Source organism: Triticum aestivum, chromosome 7B, assembly GCF_018294505.1.
Source record: "Triticum aestivum cultivar Chinese Spring chromosome 7B, IWGSC CS RefSeq v2.1, whole genome shotgun sequence".
Taxonomy (NCBI): Eukaryota; Viridiplantae; Streptophyta; class Magnoliopsida; order Poales; family Poaceae; genus Triticum; species Triticum aestivum.
The window spans coordinates 672,348,385-672,372,893 of NC_057813.1; the positions used below are offsets into that span (position 1 = coordinate 672,348,385).

A 24,509-nucleotide genomic window follows, 5' to 3' on the forward strand; every position below is an offset into this window, starting at 1 on the left:
GGACGACTACTTCCCCAACGTCGACAACCTCCTCGACGACATGGAGGACACCGACCCCAAGTCCAATGCCTCTGCTCTTGCTGCTGTCACGTACGTGTCTCTCCCCTTTCTATTAGAGGTTCTGCAACAGTTCCTGGTTCTAGTATTTGCCCTAGATATGTTAGACTCTATTTTATATGTGCAACTTGCTATATTGTCTGCTTTAGATATGTTTAGTTACGGTTCATATATGAACATGTTGTTTACCTTCTCTTTGTCAAATCGCATGGCTTATTTTATCACTGCTATACTAGTCATGTTTTATCTACTATTTCTGTTAATAAAATCATTCGGTAAATTGCTCATACTTCCAACATTCTCTGCATTGAAGATAGTGTGAAGGGTAAGTTCATAGGTTTCTACATGGAGACAACCATGTCATGATATTTTATTTTTTTGACATGAATAGTAGGAGTTCTGCTTTTGCATTGAAGAAGAATTGAAGTTTTACAAGACACTCAGCCGGGGGCAGGGGGAACCCAGCCGGCACTCAGAGGACAAGTACAGCAAAACACTGAAATAGAAAAAAGAGAAAAACTGCTTGATCACATCTCTGATCAGACCAGCAAGCGCGATCGGCGTCATCTCTTTCTGCTCAAAAACCATGTAATTTCTTTCCTTCCAAATATTCTGCGCAGTGTAGGCAGCGAGGGTGATCTCCTCCACACCTTGGCCGAGCACAGCCGAGACCACCAGTCACCGATGGAAGTTGTCGAGTAAACCACAGCCCACAGCCCCCATCCTGCCATTAGCTTGATGGAACTGCATCCAGACTTCTTTTGCAAATCAGGAGGTCAAAGTAATGTTCTCGGCCGTCTCAAGTTCTTGGTCACATAGAAAGCACAGGTCGTTGTGTGGCCATCCTCGTGCTTGCAACAGATCCGCCGTCCAATTTCTGTTCTGGAGCAACAGCCATACATAGAATTTAATCTTCCCCTCCATCCGTCCCCTCCATACCTTGGCCTGGCCAGGCGTGTCAATTCTAGCCACAAATTGGGCACCATGTCATGATCTTGAGACTAACTAATTCCATTTCCTCACCTTCGTGGAAGTAAACTGCGTAGCACGTTCGGAGGACGACCTTTTGTTGCCACTAGTGTAAGTTAACCAAAGAAAATCTAGAGAGAGTTCCAAGTACGTGGGATGCAAACGTAGACAATTCAACACACGTAGAAACGAATGTCCGCGCCAAGAAAAGTTGAAGTCAACATGTGCAGCCTTCAGCCACACCGAGAAGAGAAAAATCAACACGGCCAAGGTGGAATCATTCGTAGAGGATTCGCCTATATAACACTTCAATCGTTGCGTTGCCACACGAATGGAACAACTTAGGATATTCCTAGTCGACCGCACAATGGCGTCTCCTCCATCTTCCACCGTGATCGAGATGCCTCAATCTCCACACGCCAACGCCGGCGTGCCGATGGCTCCAACGACGCCCAAGGACGCCGGCGACGTCCCGACCATGGCATCCGCAGCAACTGCAGGACTAGAACCCACGGCGACGGACAAGGTCATGTCGAGCGAAGCGAACCTCGCACAGCTCCTACCGACCGGCACGGTGCTGGCGTACCAAGCGCTGTCCCCATCCTTCACCAACCATGGCAAGTGCTTCTCCTCCAACCGGTGGCTCACCGCGGCGCTGGTTATCGTCCTCACCATCTCGTGCGTCCTCTTCACCTTCACCGACAGCGTACTCGGCCGCGACCAAAAGCTCTACTATGGCATCGCCACGCCGCGCGGCTTCAACGTCTTCAACTTCTCGGACGAAGAGGAGAAGCTGCAGTGGACTCCCGCTGAGTTCCGGAGGCTCCGCATCCGGCCGCTCGATTTCATCCGCGCAGTCTTCACGGCCCTGGTGTTCCTCACCGTGGCTTTCAGCGACGTGGGGCTGCAGAACTGCTTCTTCCCGGACGCTGGCATGAACACCCAGGAGCTTCTCAAGAACCTGCCTCTGGGCATCGCGTTTCTGTCCAGTTTTGTGTTCATGATCTTCCCCACAAAAAGGAAGGGCATCGGCTACAGCGACACCACTCCTCGCCAAAAGCTCACTTGATGTTTAGACCAATCTTGTTTCTAACAGTTAGAAAGATTAGATTATAACGTAAATCACCGTATATAGTATTGTAAGTTTGATGTTTAGATCACTTGTTTTTTAACATAAAACGTAGTGTAATCGCGGTATCTAGGAGTAGTATTATTTATGATTACATTTTTTGGGGAAATACTTGTGTATTGTTTAATTTAATCATGCAAAATTTAATGAAACCATTTCTGTGGGCAGATACCCTTGTTCGGTGCAGTTGTAATGTTTATCTTTTATTTAGAGAGAAACGGCATGTATGTACGTTCTTGTATGATAAAAAGAATAATTGATGAACTTTCCTGAAAGTCTATCTAAGCTCCTAAGTACTGAAGCCTGGTGTATTTGAATTTACCAAAATCATACCAAATTTGCGGGGAAGGCGGGTGCTCTGCCCATTTCAACATAGGGACATAGAAAAAAGGAGTACAAAAGATTACATGGAAACATGAAAAAAAGATAAGAGAAAAGGAAAACAAAAATGTGAACTTCATATTGAGTGTGAGAGTCTTTCGTCAACGTCTTCCTTACAAGGGAAACTACGCCGAGCACAATAGTTAGGGTGGTTTCGTTGAAGATTCGTTTGTTCCGCTCCTTCCATGCATTCCACATCACATAAAACATACTTTGGCAAAACAATTGTGAAAGGCAAGCTTTATTGCGGTTAAAAATACTCTTGCTCCACCAATTTTCTAAAGGGGTGAAGTTGTATGTCATTCCTCGACGTGCAGAAAGCCAAGTCCATACAACTCCTTAAATTCCACTAGTGAACAGGGTTTGCAACGTTGGTTTAGCTGATGTCCAGGAATTATGCCATCGAAGTCGTCAAAGTCAATGGATTGTTTGGCACTCCGAAAAGGATATCGAGCTTCAAGAAGTACATAACAAAGGTCGCTTTTGTTTCTGCTCTGTTGGTCCATGATGTGTCGCTTTCGGGGTTGAATGGAGTAATATTGAAGATGTCTTAATAGAAAGCTGCAATCTGGATACACACGTAATGTCGGACAGAAAGGACATTTGCCCCCTTGTTTTTTTTTTCTGAGAAACCCTCGATTAACAAATAATATTACTAAAGAAGAAATTAAGGGCGTACCAAAGCAAACTTTGCGCACGAATAATCCGGTTGTTTCCAAGCAGGCACAGTGTTTCTTTTTTATCGCACATTTGCGCTCGTGCGTCAAATAAGCGTGAATTAATATTATTACTCCATTGGATCTGGGGCTTGTGGTCAATATATCTTCCTCTATATTATTAATCCATTCATCCCAAAAGTGACGGATCAGACACCATGGACCAACGGGAGGGAATGAAAAGCGACCTTCTGTATGTAGTAGCACCATGGACCAATGGGCTAGTTCAACAACGACGTCCATGGAAAGTCAGTACGAAAGTAAATTCAACCCCTATTCAAAGAGGGAAGAAAAGGCCCCTTTTTGTACGCGCATGCGCATGTGCATGGACAATCGTTGGAAGGTCGTGTGTGCCGAGCACTGTAAATCAGACAATTTTCCTCATCCTGGTCTCCATGGTGGATGGAGAGTAGCTAGGTAGATTCTGCTAGGTCTCCACGGGCGTTGGAAGGCCAGCCATGTCCCGATCATACTACTGGCTATATCATATCATATCAACCATACTACTAGCTATACTACTAGGGCACTGCAAAGTCTTGGATCGAGTGCTCGTGCATACTACTGGCTATATCATATCAACCATGTCCCGATCTTCGTGGAAGAAGACGGCGACCTTTTGTTGCCATTAGCGGACGTTAACCAAAGAAAATGCAGAGAGAGTTCCGAGTACGTGGGAAAAAAATGGGATGCAAACGTACCTAGACAATTCAATGCACGTAGAAACGACTCACCACGCCTAGAAAAGTTGAAGTCAACATCTTCAGCGTCCAGCCTTCAGCTAGCATGCCACGCCACATTGGAATAGACAAATCAACGCGGCCAACTTTGGACCCATTCATAGAGGATTCGCCTATATAACACACCAACGCTTGCGTTGCCACACGAATGGAACAGCTTAGGATATCTCTAATCGACCACACGATGGCTTCATCTCCTCCATCTTCCACCGTGATCCATATGCCTCTAAGTCCAAACACCAACGGCCAGCCGACGGCTCCGGCAACGCCCAAGGACGCCGGTGACGTCCCAACTACGGCGCCAGCAGCAGCCAGCGCGACGGACAAGGTCATGTCAAGCACGGCGAACCTCGCGCAGCTCCTGCTGACGGGCACGGTGCTGGCGTACCAGGCGCTGTCCCCGTCCTTCACAAACCACGGCAAGTGCTTCTCCTCCAACCAGTGGCTCACCGTGTGCGAGCGAGGAAACGTCTTGCCCTGTTGGGGCGACGTGGTTCGTGTTATATAGTAGGGAGCCAAAACCCTAGATGGCATACATCATGCGGTTACAAGGGATAAGACTTGGGAGAGAAGAAAGGAGAAGATGATTACATGAATATCTCATTCAAACTAACTCCTAGTCTATATCTCTAGCATATCTCCGGCCCTGGATATGTATGATGTTTGACACTCCCCCTTAATCACAACTTCATCAAGTTGAGATTATGCTTAAATTCTTCAAAGTTTCTGATAGGCTGGGCTTTAGTAAACCCATCTGCAACTTGATCTCTGGAATGAATGAACCGAATATCAAGCTGTTTCCGTGCAACTCTTTCTCTGACAAAGTGAAAATCTATCTCTATGTGCTTTGTCCTGGCATGAAAAACTGGGTTTGCAGATAAGTAGGTAGCACCAAGATTATCACACCATAAGCAAGGAGCTTGGGAACTTTTTATACCAAGTTCTCTTAGCATTGATTGAACCCATATGATTTCAGCTGTATCATTTGCCAATGCCTTGTACTCTGCCTCTGTGCTAGACCTAGACACTGTGGCATGTTTTCTTGCACACCAGGAAATCAAGTTAGGTCCAAAAAATATGGCAAACCCACCAGTAGAGCGTCTATCATCTAGACAGCCTGCCCAGTCAGAATCAGAGAAAGCACTAACAAGCGTTGAGGATGACTTGCTGAAGTTGAGACCAATGTTCAAAGTATGTTTGACATATCTGACAATACGTTTTGCAGCAGTCCAATGAACAGTGGTGGGTGCATGCAGAAACTGACATACCTTATTGACAGCAAAAAAAATATCAGGCCTTGTTAAAGTCAAGTACTGTAATGCACCTACCAAACTTCTGTACTTTGTACTATCTTCTTGAGTCAAGAGTTGCCCTTCAGTGAGAGATAGCTTTTCTGAGCTGGATAATGGAGTGAAGGAGGGTTTACACCCTTGCAAGCCTGCCTTTCTTACCAAGTCAATTGCATACTTTTCTTGGGAGAGATGAAGTCCATCCTTGTGTTTCTTCACCTCAATTCCAAGAAAGAAATGCAAATCTCCAAGATCCTTGAGAGCAAATTCTGCACTTAAATCTTTCAACAATGATGCAATGGCCTCACTGGATGAGCTTGTAACAATAATATCATCAACATAGATGAGAACAAAGATGCATGTATTGAGCTTATTGTAAATAAATAGTGAGGTGTCTGACTTGGAAGGAACAAAACCAAGTGATTGCATCTTGTGACTGAGACGGGAGTACCATGCCCTTGGAGCCTGCTTCAAGCCATAAAGTGCTTTATCAAGCTTGCAAACAAATGAGGGATTAGACTTGCTCTCAAACCCAGGAGGTTGTTTCATATACAACTCTTCTTCCAGAACACCATGAAGAAACGCGTTCTGTATGTCTAGCTGTCTGAGACTCCATCCTCTGGACACAGCAATAGACAGAACAAGACGAATGGTAGCAGCTTTTACCACAGGACTAAATGTATCCTCATAGTCAATACCATATCTTTGCTTAAAACCTTTAGCAACAAGCCTAGCCTTGTATCTATCAATAGTGCCATCAGATTTCCTTTTAACTCTGAACACCCACTTGCAATCTATAAGATTTTTACCTCTCTATGGAGGAACTAAACGCCATGTTTCATTTTTCTTCAGTGCAACATATTCTTCCATCATTGCCTTTTTCCACTTATCATCTCCAAGTGGCTCATCCAAGTTCTTTGGTTCGGCATGCTCATATGTAGAACAAACAAGGCCATATTTGCTTAGATTTTTGTAATTAATGGGTTGAGTTACACCTCTTTGTAGCCGCGTGAGCCGCCTGGACTGTGCTACGGATTCAGCCGGCGCAGAGGATCCAGAGGCATGCACAGGAGTTCCTGGCACGAGCGATCCCGAGGCGGATTTAGCGGACACACGCGCCGGATCTTCTGTGGTTGGAGCATGTGATGGCGGAGTTGAATCAGCCACAGAAGATCCCGGCGCTCCTCCTGCCGCGCCAGCAGGCTCATTATGAGCCAATGATTGCGTGGGGCCACGAGGATCAGTGCCGAATCTTGTGCCCTCCTGGCTGGTCGGGTTGGCGCTGGAACCTGCGCCCACGCCTGCGCCGGTCGGCTGCACCTGGCCCCCGGTCGACTGCACCTGGGCCCGCCGCTGGTAGCAGCGTGATTGGTCGGGAAACCGCGCGCCGCGCTCTCCACCACTGGGACGCCGCCTCGTGGCGTCGGGGGAGCGAGAGCCACCGGCCGGGGTCTGATCCACACGCGCGGAAGATTCCGCCGCAGGCTGGCCTGGCGCGTCTGCCAGCGCGGATCCCGGCGCAGATCCTCTGGGCAGTTGATTCGGCGCTGAACCCGAGGGGGATTTGCTCCCCAAATCTGGACACAGCCAATATGGCACTTGAGGACCATTTTCTTCATGATTTTCTTCGCTGATTGCTTCTACAACATCGCAAGAGAGCTCGCGTGCACCATTAGGAGAGTCAGTCAACATTAAATCATCACAAGTAATTCCCCCATGATCAAGGCCGGTGAGAGAGGGAGGTAAAAGTAGGATTTCTTTGCGAAGTAAGGCACCGGCATTGGGATGAAGATCAGCGAAAGGAAATTTTGTTTCGTCAAAAACAACATCACGGGAGATGTAGACTCGTCCCTTGGACACATCTAGGCACTTGACACCTTTGTGTTGGGCACTATACCCAAGAAATACACATTTCTTTGATCGAAACATAAGTTTGCGCTGATTGTATGGACGAAGATTAGGCCAACATGCACACCCAAAAACACGTAGAGACACGTAGTCAGGTTTGGTGTGGAGCAGCCGTTCGACGGGAGTTTCATTGTTGATAACGCGACTAGGGAGCATGTTAATGATGTGGACAGCAGTGAGAAAGGCTTTATCCCAGAATTTTTAAAGGCATGGAGGCGCCAGCTAAGAGAGCTAGCCCGACCTCAACAATGTGCCTGTGCTTGCGTTCAGCAGAGCCGTTTTGTTGGTGAGCGGGAGGGCATGACACATGATGAGAGATTCCAAGAGTTTGGAAGAAAGAGTTTAATTTCTCATACTCTCCCCCCCCCCCCCGTCTGATTGGACATCAAGTATCTTGCTGTCAAATTGACGTTCAACGAGTGCTTGAAAATTCTTAAAAACTCGAAAAACATCGGATCTTTTCTTAAGAAGATAAATTCAGGAGAATTTACTATAGTCATCAATAAAACTGACGTAGTATGTGTGTCTACCTACTGAGGTGGGGGCAGGACCCCACACATCTGAAAAAATTAATTGCAATGGTTTGATAGACACACTGGTGGATATAGGATAGGGTAGCTGATGACTCTTAGCTCATTGACAGGAATCACAAATAGTTTCAATATTACGCTCACCAACAAACCGGAGTTTATTTTTCCTAAGTAATTTTTCAACTAAAGAAAAAGAAGCATGTCCTAAACGATCATGCCATCGTGTGGATGAAAGCTTAATAGCACCACAAGCTTGTTTATTCAGTCTCCTAAGCTCCCGAATCAACGGGTAGAGTCCACGAACGCATCTACCTCGATAGAGAATTCTCCTCGTCACCTGATCCTTGATCAAAAAGAAGTAAGGGTGAAACTCAAGGAAGACATGATTATCAAGAGCAATTCTATGGACAGAGAGGAGACTTTTGTCGGCATTAGGGACATGCAAAAAATTTCTAAGATGGATTCTACGAGAAGGGGTACTAAAACTTGAATGACCAACGTGACTGATCTTCATACCTTCACCACTAGCCGTGTGGATTTGGTCCCTGCCGCAGTATTTCTCCTTCATGGTTACCTTCTCGAGCTCGTTGGTGATGTGATTTGTGGTGCCACTGTCGACATACCAGTTGGTGTCGACGCCATAGGAGCCATCGGCAGCCGCCGCCACCTTGTCATCATCTTGGGAGGAGTCGTCATCCTCATCATAGCGGTACCAGCAATCCTTTGCTGTGTGCCCCAGCTTGCCACATATCTGGCAGCGAGGAGCATCAGGGCGTGCGCGAGGGTTGCCGCCGCTGTGGCGAGTGCGGTTGTTGGAGGAGACACGCCCGCCCTTGCGGGAGTTGGAGCCGCCACCGTTCCCGCCTCCACAGGACCTCCCCCTGCCACGGGAGAAGCCGCCGCACCGAGAGGAGCCACCACAACCACGGGAGGCTGAGTTTGCGGAAGACTTGAAGCCGCCGCCATCGGAGCCGTGGAAGTGCACCATCCTCTGATCAAAGTTGGAGAGCATCGCGAACAACTCATCGAGGGTGACAGGGGTCACACGAGCGTCGAGAGCAGAGATCAGAGGCTGATAGTCAGCGTCGAGGCCGTGGATGATGTAGGAGATGAGCTCGTCGTCGAGGATCGCCTTGCCCGCCGCGACCAGCTCGTCGGCGTAGCCACGCATGGTGGCGAAGTAGGAGGCGACGGAGAGGTTGCCCTTCTGCGCATTGATGAGAGAGGTCCGAATATTGTTGATGCGGCTTACTGATTGTGACGAGTACATGCCGGCGAGCGTCGTCCAGAGCGCGCCCGCGGTGGTGACCGTGGTCACCGTGAGGAGCACCTCCTTTGTGAGGTTGCTCAGCAGGTAGCCAAGGACCTGCTGGTCCTCCCGGACCCAGATTGGGTGGAGAGGGTTGGGCGTTGAAGTCTGCTTGCCTTCCTTGTCGGTGGTGACGAGCAGCTTCGCCGGTTCCGGCTGGGTGCCGTCGACGTAGCCGAAGACCCCGCGCCGCGCAATTGAGGGATCATCTGCGTGCGCCACAGCACGTAGTTCGTGCGGGATAGCTTCTCCATGACCTGGCCATTGAGGTTAGCCGGGAGGGAAGCGCCGGAGGAGGAAGACATGGTGGCTTCGGCACAGATGGTTTTGGTAGCTAGATGAATCGAAGAAGAGGGGCTCTGATTACCATGTGCGAGCGAGGAAACGTCTTGCCCTGTTGGGGCGACGTGGTTTGTGTTATATAGTAGGGAGCCAAAACCCTAGATGGCATACATCATGCGGTTACAAGGGATAAGACTTGGGAGAGAAGAAAGGAGAAGATGATTACATGAATATCTCATTCAAACTAACTCCTAGTCTATATCTCTAGCATATCTCCGGCCCTGCATATGTATGATGTTTGACACACCGCAGCGCTGGTCATCGTCCTCACCATCTCGTGCATCCTCTTCACCTTCACCGACAGCGTCCTCGGCCGCGACCAGAAGCTCTACTACGGCATCGCCACGCCGCGCGGTTTCAACGTCTTCAACTTCTCAGACGAAGAGGAGAAGCTGCAGTGGACTCCAGCCGAGTTCCGGAGGCTCCGCATCCAGCCGCTCGACTTCGTACGCGCCGTCTTCACGGCCCTGGTGTTCCTCACCGTGGCTTTCAGCGACGTGGCGCTGCAGAACTGTTTCTTCCCAAGTGCCGGCAGGAACACCGAGGAGCTTTTGAAGAACCTGCCACTGGGCATCGCATTTCTGTCCAGTTTCGTGTTCATGATCTTCCCCACAAAGAGGAAGGGCATTGGCTACACCGACACCACTCCTCGCCAAAAGCTCACTTGATGTTTAGATCGATCTTGTTAACAGTTATATAGATTAGATTATATAAATCACCGTATATATAGTACTATAACTTTGTTGTTCAGATGACTTGTTTCTTAGCGGTTAAAATGCAGTGTAATCGCGGTATATAGGAGTAGTACTTATGATTACATTTTTTTGAATACTTGTGTATTTTAATTTATTCATGCCAGAATTAATGAAATCATTTGTGTGGGCAGATGCCCTTGTTCGCTGCAGTTGTAATGTTTATCTTCTAATTAGAGAGAAAAGGCATGTATGTACCTTCTTGTATAAAAAGAATAAATAATGAACTTCGCTGAAAGTTACCTAAACTCATAAATACTGAAGCCTGGAGTATTTGATTTACCAAAATCATACTACCATTTAGGGGGAAGGCGGGTGCACTGCCCATTTCAACATAGGGACATGGAATAAAGGAGTACAAAAATATTACATGGAGATAGAAAAAAAGATAGAAAAGAAAAGAAAAAGAAGAACGTGAACTTCATATCTAGTGTGAGAGCTAACCATCTTTGGTCAACGTCTTCCTTTACAAGATAAACCACATCGAGCACAATAGTAAATGTGATTTCGTTGAAGGTTCGTCCGTTCTGCTCCTTCCACGCATTCCACATCACACAAATCATCACTTCGGCAAATAAATTATGAAAGGCAAGCTTTATCTCAGTTCAAAATACTCTTGCTCCACCAATCTTCCAAATGGTGAAGTCGTGTGTCGTCCCTGGGTGGACAGAAAACCAAGTGCATACAACTCTTCAGATTCCACGAGTTAACAGGGTTTGCAACGTTGGTTTAGCTGATGTCCAAAAATGATGCCATCGAAGTCGTCAAAGTCAATGGATTGTTTGGCACTCCGAACAGGATATCACGCTTCAAGAAGTACTACCTCCGTCTTGATTTATTGGTCTCTATTGTAATCTATGTCAAATTTTGACTATAAATTTAACTAATAAAATGTTCACGCATGTCACAAAAAATTATATCATTGAAAACTATGTTTAAATATGAATTCAACGATATAATTTTTCTTGACATGCACCGATAGTTTGTCAATTACGATATAATTTTTGTTGACATGCACTAATATTGTTTCCGTTCAATTTTTGGTTAAAATTTAGCACAAATTATATAGAAAACTAATAAATCAGGACGGAGGTAGTACATAACAAAGGTCGCTTTTGTTTCTGCTCTGTTGGTCCATGGTGTGTCGCTTTCGGGGTTGAATGGAGTAATATTGAAGACGTCTTGATGGCAAGCTGCAATCTCAATATGAACGTACTGTTAGACGAAAATGATGGTTGCCCCTTGATTTTTTTTCTTTTTTGAGGAACCACCCAATTACAAATAATATCAAAAAATAAATAAAGGAGTAGCGAAGAAAATTTGCGCACCAATAATCCGGCTGTTTCTAGGCTGATGAAATGGTGTTTCTTCATTATCGCACATTTGCCCTCGCGCGTCAAATAAACGTGAATTAACGGCACGGCAGGGCATGAGATAGTGAGTGGTGTACGTGGCCGACTGTATCTGCGGTTTGTGGTCAATATATCTTCCTCTCCATATTATTACTCTACTCCATTCATCCGGAAAGGGATGGGACGCCATGGACCAACCGGATGGAATAAAAATCGACATTCTGTACGTAGTACGCGCGCACGTGCTAGGAATAATTCAACGACTTGCATCGGAGGCATGAGTTAGTAATTCATGAGAGTTAGAAACAATGGTCTGACTCTGACGAAGTCCATGGAAATTCGGTATATGATTTTTAGTAAATTCAACCCCCATTGAGAGTGGAAAGTAAAGGCCCTTTCAAGAGTTTTGTACGCGCGTGCGTACTTGGACAATCGTTGGATAATTTAGCCCCCTCCTAGTAGTAAATAAACTACGGAGGTTGTGCGTACTGAGCACTGTGAATCACACAATTTTCGTCATCCTGGTGGTCGGAAGGCCAAGAACATTGCAAAGTCTTGGATGGACTAGCCATGCATACTCTGTCTAGTCCGAGTATCACAGCAGACGAATTGAGCACGTACAGTACTACCAAAGATACTCAGGCTTTTGGGAAGGGATGGGATAAGTATATTTTTCGTCCTCGAACTCTTCCAAGAGTTTAGAAATCGTTCCTCAACCCTGAATTGAAGAGTTTTCGTCCCTCAACTATCAAAACCGGATAGTTTCCGTCCCTCATGCCGCTTCGGGCGGTTTTAGTCCGGGATGAACAGTAAATCGGTGAACAGTTAAATCAAAAAAATAGCAAAAAAATAAAAAAAACTGAAATTTTACAGCATCGAAGATACTCTGGTGCGCAAGATCCGTGCAAAATTTCGTGGTGTTTCGATATTTGAGCAGCTCGTGACAAACAAAAAACTGTAAATATGTACGTCGGTGAACAGTAAATGCAAAACAATAGCAAAAAGATCAAAAAACATGAAACTTTTTTGCATCAAAGATGCGTGCAAAATTTCGTGATCAAATAACATACGAGGAACTCTAGCAAAAATGGGATGCAAACGTACATAGACAATTCAATGCACGTAGAAACGACTCACCACGCCTAGAAAAGTTGAAGTCAACATCTGCAGCGTCCAGCCTTCAGCTAGCATGCCACGCCACATTGGAATAGACAAATCAACGCGGCCAACTTTGGACCCATTCTAAAAGGATTCGCCTATATATAACACACCAACGCTTGCGTTGCCACACGAATGGAACAGCTTAGGATATCTCTAATCGACCACACCATGGCATCATCTTCCCCATCTTCCGCCGTGATCCAGATGCCTCCAAGTCCAAACACCAACGGCCAGCCGACGGCTCCGGCAACGCCCAAGGACGAGGGCGACGTCCCAACTACGGTGCCAGCAGCAGCCATGGCGACGGACAAGGTCATGTCAAGCGCGGCGAACCTCGCGCAGCTCCTGCCGACGGGCACGGTGCTGGCGTACCAGGCGCTGTCCCCATCCTTCACCAACCACGGCAAGTGCTTCTCCTCCAATCAGTGGCTCACCGCGGCGCTGGTCATCGTCCTCACCATCTCGTGCGTCCTCTTCTCCTTCACCGACAGCGTCCTCGGCCGCGACCAGAAGCTCTACTACGCCATCGCCACGCCACGCGGTTTCAACGTCTTCAACTTCTCAGACGAAGAGGAGACGCTGCAGTGGACTCCCGCCGAGTTCCGGAGGCTCCGCATCCGGCCGCTCGACTTCGTACGGTCTTCACGGCCCTGGTGTTCCTCACCGTGGCTTTCAGCGACGTGGCGCTGCAGAACTGCTTCTTTCCCAGCGCCGGCAGGAACACCGAGGAGCTTTTGAAGAACCTGCCACTTGGCATCGCGTTTCTATCCAGCTTTGTGTTCATGATATTCCCCGCAAAAAGGAAGGGCTTCGGCTACAGCGACACCACTCCTCGCCAAAAGCTCACTTGATTTTAACATCATCTTTTTCTGAACAGTTAGATACATTTTAGTATAATCACGCTATATAGTACAATGCATCTTTCTGATGCAGAGGCTGGGGTACATCCCCTTTTCAAAAAAAAATGCTATATAGTATTACAGCTTGAGGATAGATTCTGAACAGTTAGATAGATTTCAGTAGATTATAATGTTTAGATCACTTGTTTTAACAGTTAATCACGGTATATAGGAGTAGTTTTACATATGCTTACTTTGTTTTCTGTAATGCTTGTGTATTGTACAGTTCATTCATGCCAAATTTAAGGAAACCATTCGTGTCAACAGGTGCCCTTGTACAATGCTATGATTATAATATATATCTTTTAATTAAATGTAAAAGGCATGTATAAACCTTCTCACGCAAAAAGTGTAATTGATCAACTTCGCTAAAAGTCTACGCAAACACGTACCTGAATTATGAAGCCTGAGTTATTTGAACAATTGAATTTACCAAAATCATACCAAATTTGTCTCGCAGGATGAGAAGTTTTTTTTTCTTAAGAAAATCAGGAAAGTTGGGCGCTCTGCCTATTTTATCAACGCAGGGACAAAGCAAAAAAAAAGACTACAATAAATATTTACACTGAGCCAAGAAAATAAAAGAGAAAGGAAAAGAAAAACGAAAACGCGAACTTCATGTCTGGTGTGAGTGCTAACAGCCTAACCGCCTATGGTTAATGTCCTACTTTGCAAGATAAGCTACATCGAGCACATTAGTAAGGGGGTCTCGTTGAAGGTCGTCTATTCCGCTCCTTCCACGCATTCCACATCACATGAATCCTGGCTTCAACACCATGCAAATTGATTGTGAAAGGCAACCTTTACCACGGTTATCTTGTTCCACCAATCTTCCAAAAGGAAGGAGTCATGCCTCGTCCGTTGGGGGAGAGAAAAGCAGGTCCATGTACAACTCCTCAGATCCCACACAGTGAGCAGTGTTTGCAATGGTGGTGTTTCGCTGATCAGGAGTTTTGTCGTCAAAGTCAATGGATCGTTTGGCACTCTGAATAGGTTCCCATGCTTCGAGAAGTACATACACAATGTCACCTTTATTTCCTTCCCCTTCAACATTACTCCATTCGTGAGAAAGGGTGAAAGGGGGTGATATATAAAATAAAAGGCGACCTTGTGTATGTATCACGTGCGCGGGTACCTGCAAGGACTAATTCAACGGCTTGCACGGGGAGCGCGAGATCCATGAAAAGTAAATTCAACCCCTGTTGAGAGCTTTTGCACGCGCGTGAGCGCGCATGTGCATGGACAATCGTTGGATAATTTAGGTCATCCCAGGTCTCCTCTCCATGGTCGCTGGAAGGCGGGCCAGTTGTGCAGGACGATATCCTGACCTTTCCCTACACTTGGCGAGATGGGGTGCTACGACCGGCACCACAAATTGCTGGAACCAGCCATCAGCATGCGTGCGGGCAGCATCACAACTTTTGCTGAAACCAGTTCATCGGCGTTCCACGCGCCGGTGACATTTCTGCTTGTAACTTTTTGTAAACGGCGAGTTGGAACCGGCGTCGGGAGATGTTCGAATCGGGAGCGCAGAACGCTGCAACCAACATGAGGCACGACGAACGTCCCCCTGTTGGTGCTCTGACGAATGACGGCCTGGTGCCGTGGTGGTTGCAACCTACGGAGACGAAGGGGTGGAGGTCCACGGTGGTCCGATGAGCGGCGAGTGGAGCGCGAGGGGAGGAGCGGGCGCCGCATAAGCTTGAAGCCGCTATGCGAGGACGTGGGAGGTGCGATGAGGAAGACATGGCTCGGGGGATGTGCGCTGGCGTGTGGCGGCGGGAGGATGGAGGATAGGCGAGGAGGAAGAAAGGTAACGGGTGCCTCATCTGACGGCTGCGAATCGCTGCATCGGAGGGCTGCGAACTTCGGCCGGTGCGCCGGCGCCTAGCAGTCGCCGTCAGCATAGCAGCAGCAGAGGGTGCATTGTGTCAGACCATACATACTCTGTTCCAGAGCCCCGACAGCACCTTTTCAGTTAGCAGGTGTTCAAGTCTTCAGTTAATGGACGGCCTAGATCGAAGCTCGCGGCACGATCCAGCGGCTCCCCTACCACTGATGAAGCGTTATGTACCGTTTTTCAGCTGAGCTATAGTATAAACCAGCGGCTTAATTATGGTGAGCATCCATCTTCTATGTAAAATGTAGGGTTTTGTGGGCATGCCGAGCACCGAGCGGCTTAATTATGGTGTACCGTTTTTCAGCTGAGCTATAGTGTAAACACTATGCATGCAATGCAAATCAATATGAGAACTAGCCATCACACATCCAAATTAATATTAGCAGTCGGTCCTACAATGGCACTTCACAATGTCACATTAGCCGCATTCATGTCAATGCTGAATATTTTTCCCGTCCACTAAACTCCATCGAAATCAAACGCAACATCGTGAGACATAAAAGTCATTTCCATTATGTGCATGAACATATTCCTCTTATCATTTGCACTGGCAGTATCTTGGACATTCTCTTCCCCCTCATCTTCTGTCACCTACACAATCAAAACATAGTCATGAAAACAGTTTTCTATGGTTTATCATTACTTTCCTACAACATTGATTACATACATACGTCACTCATGATGACCAACGACTTCGACTCCCCAGAATCATGTGTATCTAATGATTCGTCATTAAGGCATGTCTTCGCGTTTGATTCACTGTAATAGTCGTACGCATTATGACATTCGGAAATTAGCTGAAAAATACAACACAAATACATAATTACTTATAATATAATATTCCAGGAAAAACTCAATTTGCATGTTAACAAAAAATTCCACTTCCGTACCTGACTAATGTAATCTTCATTCGAGAGCTCCGAGTTATTTTCTTGACCATCATCAAGCACATCCATCTATAAACAACACAAAAATATAATGTTGTCGGATGCCACAAAAAATTACAACATGATAATGCCACTCACATTAAGATCTTCCCATTCGTTCCCATTCTCTGACCAATCTCGACGATCTGAATTTTCATCATCTGACTAATCTTCTATCAAGTCTTTCATCAGTTCTCCAAACTTCATGTCTACCATGATAGCAGTTAACTCATCGTTCGCCATTTTCTACAACAAATAATATGTATCATCACATGTGCAAACATTATCAATACTGAAATATACAGAACATAGCACACTATCACGGATGTTAAGTAAACTACCCCAATCGAGGGCGTTCAGATCTTGCAAACCTAGTAAGGAAGATGGGCACGACACCCGTCGTGATCACTTTGAATCGCGAGGAGCAGCACTACCAAACCTAGCTAGATCTGTGATTACCTCTTCCGCCGGATACCTAGGTTAGCCACCACATCAAATAACGATAGTCGTGGTGCACAGAGCCGACGGCAACCGACGCTATGTTAACCCTAGACTGAAAAAACCCAGATCACGAGGAGCACCACTACCGGAACAAGATCCACGATCACCTGCGCCGCCGGGTAGCTAGGTTACCTGCCCCGCTAGGTTAACCACTACCACGAAGACGGCGGTAGTTCGTTCGATGTTGCCGCGAGCGAGACTAATGGGGGACGCGGGATGCGGTACCTGTAAGCGCTGGAGATACAAGATGTTGCCATGCCCGCTGTCCGACCAGATCGCCGGCGACGAGATGGCTGCCGCTGGACCTTGCGCAGCTGCTGCCGACGGGCACGGTGCTGGCATACCAGGCGTTGTCCCCGTCCTTCACCAACCACGGCAAGTGCTTCTCCTCCAACCAGTGGCTCACGACGGCGCTGGTCATATATCATCCTTACTATCTCGTGCGTCCTCTTCACCTTCATCGACAGCGTACTCGGCCGCGACCAGAAACTCTACTACGACATCGCCACGCCGCGCGGTTTCAACGTCTTCAACTTCTCGGACGAAGAGCAAAAGTTGCAGTGGACTCCCGCGGAGTTCCGGAGGCTCCGCATCCGGCTGCTCGACTTCATCCGTGCCGTCTTCACGGCCCTGGTGTTCCTCACGATGGCTTTCAGCGACGTGGGGCTGCAGAACTGCTTCTTCCCCAACCCTGGCATGAACACTCAGGAGCTTCTCAAGAACCTGCCTCTGGGCATCGCGTTTCTGTCCAGTTTTGTGTTCATGATCTTCCCCACAAAAAGGAAGGGCATCGGCTACAACGACACCACTCCTTGCCAAAAGCTCACTTGATGTTTAGATCAATCTTGTTTTTAACAGTTAGAAAGATTATATTATAACGTAAACCACCGTATATAGTATTGTAAGTTTGATGTTTAGATCACTTATTTTTTAACTTAAAATGTAGTGTAATCGTGGTATCTAGGAGTAGTATTATTTATGATTACATTTTTTGGGGAAATACTTGTGTATTGCTTAATTTATTCATGCAAAATTTAATGAAACCATTTTTGTGGGCATATGCCCTTGTTTGGTGCAGTTGTAATGTTTATCTTTTATTTAGAGAGAAAAGGCATGTATGTACCTTGTTGTATGATAAAAAGAATAATTGATGAACTTTGCTGAAAGTCTACCTAAACTCCTAAATACTGAAGCCTGAAGTATTTGAATTTACCAAAATCATACCAAATTTGCGGGGAAGGCGGGTGCTCTGCCCATTTCAACATAGGGACATTCGCGCTCGTGCGTCAAATAAGCGTGAATTAACTGCATGGGAGGGCATGGCCGGTTGGATCTGGGGCTTGTGGTCAATAATATATCTTCCTCTCAATATTATTACTCCATTCATCCCGAAAGTGACGGCTCGGACACCATGGACCAACGGGATGGAATGAGAAGCGACCTTCTGTATGTACTCCCTCCGTAAACTAATATAAAAGCGTTTAGAATACTAAAATAGTGATCTAAACGCTCTTATATTAGTTTACAGAGGGAGTATTACGTGTACACGCACGTGCAAGGACTAATTCAACGATTTGCACACAGCTGGAAGCGCGAGATCATTCCTATGCATGAAAAATCCTTTGACGACGTCCATGAAAAGTTCGCTATGATTTTATAAGCAAGTAAATTCAACCCCTATTTAGAGCTTTTGTACGCGCGTGCGTGCGTGCGTGCATGGACTAGTTCAGCAACTTTCTCGGATTGGCGAGACAGTTTCCCAGCAATGGCGGCGGCAAGCAACAGACTTGGCGAGATGGTGGGTCCGCCTGATCCGAGTTAACCAACAGGCTCAGCGTCCGAGCTGGACCTTGGCGAATCGAATAGTTAGCATAGCAGCAAAGCTGCAAAGGGTGCATTGTCAGACCATACTCTGTTGCAGAGCCTCGGCATCACCTTCAGTTAGCAGTGTTGTAAAAACTTCAGTTAACGGACGGCCCAGATCGTAGATCGCGGCAGGATCCAGCGGCTCGATTCGCTCCCCTATACCACTGAGGCGTTATTCACAGTTATTACTGTTCCATTTCACCGCATCTTACTGTTTACCTTCTCGCCGTTTTCAGCTGAGCTATAAGCCAGCGGCTTGCCTGTGAAAGAAATCAAAACACATGCAGTTCCTCTTATGGGAATATGCCATGGTTCACGCCTGCTGCACTTTTCCCCATTTTCTGAGATTTGCGACGAACTGCCCCGATCCAGAAAGGGGCATAACCATTGTTAGGCATCCCTCCCTGAAAAAAAGAAAGTAGAGTTTTGTTAGGAATGCCCAGCGCCAGGCAATCACACCATCCATGCAAATGCAAATCAATAAGAGAACCAGCCACCACACAACCAAATTAGCAGTCTGACAAAAAATAAATGGTCCTAAAATGGCACTTCACAATCTCAAATTAGCAGAATTCATGTCAAGGCTGAATAATCCGGGCACCAAACTCCGACAACCATCCAACCGTTCATGAGGAAAAAAAACAGACATAGGGCAGTGCAGCAGCTGAAGGTTCAGTTCACTGCTCTGCTTCAGTCACAATCAGGTCTAAACTGTTTAATAGACAATGGGGGACGTCAGTGCAGCAGCAGGCCAAGGTTCAGTTCACTCCTGCTTCAGACACAATCAGATCTAAACTGTTCATCTCTAAACTGTTCATCAGACAATGGGGTTCAGTAGCTCACTACTCTGCTTCAGTTGAGACAGAGCAGAGAATGCCATTTAATTTTCTCAATTTAACTGAGACTAAGGAACATCATATACTTCTAGGAGGGTGAGTTATTAGCATGCGGCGATGAGGGTAACTGGGTACCGAGTGGCAAAGCTTTTTATCGGGAAATAGTTTGGTTGCCCCACACATAACTCCACGAGCAAATGCTAGATGGACTCTGTTCTGAAAGCTGACGAATTACAGATAACTTGACTACCATAGAACTGACTGGCAGGTTTACAGAAAAGTGATAAAAGGACAAAAGCAAGTATTTGGTAAATACATATCGCCATTTATTCAATACAATGCTATGCAAATTTCCACAAGGTACCAAATTAAGTAGATGAAGCTTAGCTAACCCGTGACTGTCAACATATATGTACCACCTTACTGTTTGCAGAACAGGAAATTCACCGTGGAATTGACAACTCAAGGTTAGAAGCTATTAGAGAACCGTACGTGAATAAAAGCAAGAGTGAAGAGATTATTACCTTCGCTTTGCCGCCATCCATGACAACTTTAAACGGGTGCCATTCTGGATTTCTAATCTCATCCTCCCACTTTGAACAAAGAATGGAAGCAGTAACTTCTGCATCTTCTTTTGCCATTTTACGTTTGCAGGCAATCGTGAATGATTTCAGATCAAGATCACCCATTCTTTTAATGCCTATATTTGCTCGGCCAGTTGTGATATCCAACAAGCCCTGCAGCATATGCGACAGATAGCTCGAAGATGTAAATTCAAACAAAATACTAGACAAGTGCAAGTGCACAATAAATGAGATAACTTACATCTATTAGCTTCATCCGAGCATCTTGCAACTCATCGTTGCTCATCCTTTCCTTCATAAGCAGAGCCCCGTGGAGTGATTCCATCTCATTTATTTCATCATACTTCTCCTGCAGCTCCTCGCTAAGTTGATCAATTTTCCTCTTTGATTCAAAGTCTTCCTCACCTGGCATATGCTTCATAACATTCAATTTTCCCTGCAGCTGTCTTATTTTTAACTCAAGCTTCTGTCTGGCATCCAGTTTCTGCTCTAACTTGATAATCTCATCTACAGCAGCTTCTTTCTCCCTCTACAGTTTGCCATTTCAAGCAAAGTAAGACAGTCATATGAATTAGCATGTAAAGAAGTCAAGTGACATAATATATCAAGCCGCAAACCTTGTGTTTCTCCACAAGCCTCAGGACATTTTCGTCGGCCTTCTGTTGCTCCAATGTTGCCATCTTGAGAAATTTTGCTTTGATCATGTTCTGTATTCACCACAACAGCCTGACATGAGTGTTATGCAGAAACACCGAGTGGAGGGCACCTAACAGCATCTACATGTTTAGTTGTTTACCTACCTACCACCATGCTGTCTCTAGAGATTAAAACAGAAGTTCCATGCATTTTGCTCAAATTGTCAAAATGTTCTACTCCCTCCGTTCCAAAATAGATGGCCCAACTTTATACTAAAGTTAGTATAAAGTTGGGTCATCTATTTTGGAACGGAGGGAGTAGATCGAAATGTCGAATGACAAAAAAAAAAGTAAACAGAAAGATGCATTTTTTCAATGGCATGTGTTTGTGTCAGATGGACATGGGATCTGATCACCTCATCATTTTCCGCCTCAGGTCTCTCTCTAGATTAATCCCATGTTAACGCAAGTGTTTGCAACAACATGTTCTAGGTTTCTCTAGCAGACACAGCACAAGAAGTAGTAACAGAAAGAACACTAGGGTAGTGTTTTTTTGTGTTTAGGCTTAGTGGAACTCTGTAATTATGAGAAAAGGGGGATTAATGATTAATAATCACTCTACAAGTGAAAGAAATATTTGCCTCTCGTTTGTGTGAATATGTGTTCCATCACTCAAGTAGCATCCTGAGCATTGTTCTGGTACAGTCTTTACAACTGTACCATGATTTTTTGGGTTCTGAACACAGGAAATATTTTTCTACAAAGCAATTTTGTGGTGATTTTTTCTTAGAAAGAAGCAGTCAAACAATGAACCATCATCCATAACAAACAAAAAGAGATGAACTAATTTCCATATATGATATTTTTATGGGAGACATCCGGCGCGTACCTTTTCCTTCTCCTTCTCAAGATTCCTTATGTCAGATTCGCTACGCACAGCAAGCTCATCGACCTGCTTGGATTTGAATTCAAGAACCTGCATCTTGGAATCCAGCTCCGAACGGACCTTCTGATTCTCATCGATGATCCTCTGCGAGTGCCGACGAGCAAGTTGCTGCATCTTGTGGATTTCTGGTGACAATGCAAGTTCAGAAGGCCCCAATGCAAGTTCAGAAATGCATATAAACAGAGCACATATATGAACAGAAAGATTTTTGCAACAGACCATGGTTGTATCTCTGGAGAATGAGCTCCTTCACTTCCATCACGTTGTCCATTGATGTAGTCCTCTCACTGTACTTGGATTCGAGCTCTTGGGCATGCTTGGCCTTCACCTCAATCTGGCCGGCCAAATTGGCCACCAGCTTGTCAGTCTTGCGCGTCCCCTCGCTCTCAAGCTCTGCAACAGACTTCAGATCGCCGTTCCTCTGCAGGTACTCCCCGACGAGCCCCGGCGTTCGTCGATCGTCGGCCCTCGCAACCCACCCAAACATCTCCGGCGCACCTCGGTACCTGCTCGCCTCCCAGCCCCGTTTGCCGTGGCCCTGCGCCTCGAAGTGGTTCTCGAAGCTGAAGGCGTGGCCGAGAGAGGCGTAGTCCTTCCCGAACTCGACGATGGCGTTCCCGGTGTGGCCTCTGTGGCTCCACAAAGGCACGACCTTGTGCGGGCAGAAGGCGGCGAGCCGCTCCTTGAGCCGGTTCCCGCTCTCCCCGATCTGTCGTCCGCCTCTCCGCACGCCCATCCACGGCCACACGAACTGCTCCTCTCTGCTCTGGACAGGGCGAGGCGCCGCGGCCGGCGGCGGCTCCGAGGGGTCCGGCACTTCGTCCTTCACGCGCTTGGTGACTGCTCCAGCTGCGTGACGCCGACGCAGGGTATCGCTGCTGCTCCGGTCGCTCCTCCGGGAACCCCCTGCCTCGCGAATCCTACCGAAATCGGGAAAGCAAAGACGGTCAATTGGAGCTGCCTCACCGGCCGGATATGGAGCGAAATCTCGAGAGACGGAGAGAGGGGTTTGGCATCACGTACCGCCCATCAGGAGCCTCGCCGGAAGCCATGGGCAGACCGCCGCCGCCCCCGCCGCCAACCAACCAACCAACCTGAGGTTTTACGTACGGCTCAGCGAGGATCAGTCAGTCCAATCACCAATGTCGCTCAGAGGAAGGGGGAAGCGAGCCAGTCCGGGGGGTTGGGTTGGGCTTACCTTGCGTCGGCGCCGGCGAGCTTCAGGGTGCTGTAGCCTGTAGGCTGTAGCTGGGCAGGCGAGCAAAGCGGGGGAGGCGGAGGAGGTGAATGATGATCACGTGATCTATCGAGCAGGTGAGAGGACGACGAGATGGCCAAACGGGGTAAGCGTCTGACCGCCATGCTCTGCAGCACTCATGAAGCCTCTGCTCCCGCCCACGTGTCGACATCTTAGAGCATCTCCCATAGATATTATGATGATGTAGACCTATAAAAAACCGATTTTTACAGCATCTATGTCAAAAGTGATGCTTTGTCCGACGTAGCTTTTAAAATCTGATAACGCCCGAAGGCCAGCTACGAGCAATGGCAAATGGAACGTTTCCGACGGCAAGTTTAGTAATGTAAGGACGGCAACTACGTGGCACTGTTCGTCGGCTTAGACACTCGGCGGGGAGGGGCGCTGGTCGCCGGGCGCACAAACGGACGCGGCTGGCGGCCGATTCGCGACCGAATCCATTGAACAGCGGCCGGAATTGGTCGCCGGAGTGGCGAGGATGGTTGATGGCCGAGGAGGCAGAGAAGGCATCGAAAAGAAAGTTGGTTTCGAGCAGCGTTGCTCGTTTAACAGCAGCCGCTGAAGTCAACTTTGCGAAAGGAATTGCGGTTAGGCAGTTATTAGAGGCCGTTTTTTACCTCCTCGTTCCAAAAAAAAGTAGTACAGTCATTGAAGATGCTCTGAAACTTGATGCCTAAAAAATTATAATGCATGAGAGAGAAGGTTTTTGGGCACCGTGGTTGTTGTTGCTGTTTCAGATAATGTGTAAAACTAATGCCCACAAAATTCAGCTTCTGTGCTCTCGCAGGATCCAATGGTTGGGAAACCCAAAGGAAGATTTGACGGCTGGTGTGGGCAATGAGCTCAATTCCGGCTATCGAGGCTGAGATAGATGTCGGGGCTGGCAGTGGGAGGGACAAGGGCCCGAAGGGGGCCATGCGTGCTGCTAACTCTGACAACGAGTACTCGTTGGTTAGTTGCTCGAATTTTGAGCCAACGATAAACGGGCTAGGGGCTGCATAGGGTGCCCTGTTCCGTTTCACGGACTGTAGGTCATCTAGGCTTGGAACCTGCGCATTACATGACATATATGTGTGCCATGCTTACTAGATGGATAAAAGATATAATAAGTTCATATATGAAATTATAAAATAAAAATAATTTAATAGAAAATAATTAGGAGGATAAATAATCCAAGACAAGGAAATAAGATTGAAAGAAAGTGAAAAATTTATTTCTTAATATAGTGAAGTTTTTAAGAAAATAAGAATCAGCGGCATTGATATTACACTTTAAGAAGACAACAACTAAAAGAAAATCAAAATAATGAGGTTTTCTAAGAGAGAGAATGAATTGGTGGCACTGGTATTACCCTTTAAGAAGAAATAAAATAAAATAAATATCTAAAACAAACAATGGCAAAATTTGCACACAATATACACAAATTTTTAAAAAGAAAATGCAAGAATTGGAGTATAATAGAGGAATTTTCAAAAACAAATCCTAAAAAGGAATGAGTTAGTGGAAATGTACTACCCTTAGGGAAG

At 46.6% G+C, this 24,509-nt stretch overlaps 3 protein-coding genes across 4 annotated transcripts; 2 read left to right on the forward strand and 1 right to left on the reverse strand.

The window, feature by feature from the left end:
• The first annotated feature begins 1,393 nt into the window (after positions 1-1,393).
• On the forward strand, positions 1,394-2,097 carry LOC123163014 (protein DMP3). Its single transcript, XM_044580764.1, has one exon. The coding sequence runs from the start codon at positions 1,394-1,396 to the stop codon at positions 2,093-2,095; it is 702 nt and encodes a 233-aa protein (XP_044436699.1). The 3' UTR covers positions 2,096-2,097.
• Positions 2,098-9,609: 7,512 nt separating this feature from the next.
• LOC123158417 (protein DMP3-like) lies at positions 9,610-10,035 on the forward strand (the record flags this gene model as incomplete). Its single annotated transcript, XM_044576413.1, has 1 exon — positions 9,610-10,035. A coding segment is annotated over one exon (426 nt), but the record flags the coding sequence as incomplete, so codon positions are not given.
• Positions 10,036-18,423: 8,388 nt separating this feature from the next.
• Positions 18,424-23,086, reverse strand: LOC123159312 (protein INVOLVED IN DE NOVO 2). 2 transcript variants are annotated; one of them, XM_044577139.1, is made up of 8 exons: positions 22,924-23,086; positions 22,749-22,819; positions 21,945-22,645; positions 21,669-21,850; positions 20,762-20,851; positions 20,386-20,673; positions 20,085-20,297; positions 18,424-19,128 (listed from the first exon to the last, which is right to left on the reverse strand). In XM_044577139.1, the coding sequence occupies exons 2-8, from the start codon at positions 22,775-22,777 to the stop codon at positions 19,018-19,020; spliced, it is 1,614 nt and encodes a 537-aa protein (XP_044433074.1). In that variant the 5' UTR covers positions 22,778-22,819; positions 22,924-23,086; the 3' UTR covers positions 18,424-19,017. The 2 variants fall into 2 exon arrangements, with proteins under 2 accessions (XP_044433074.1, XP_044433075.1); XM_044577140.1 differs by lacking the exon at positions 22,924-23,086 and having other exon boundaries at positions 22,749-22,867.
• Between the last annotated feature and the right edge of the window lie 1,423 nt (positions 23,087-24,509).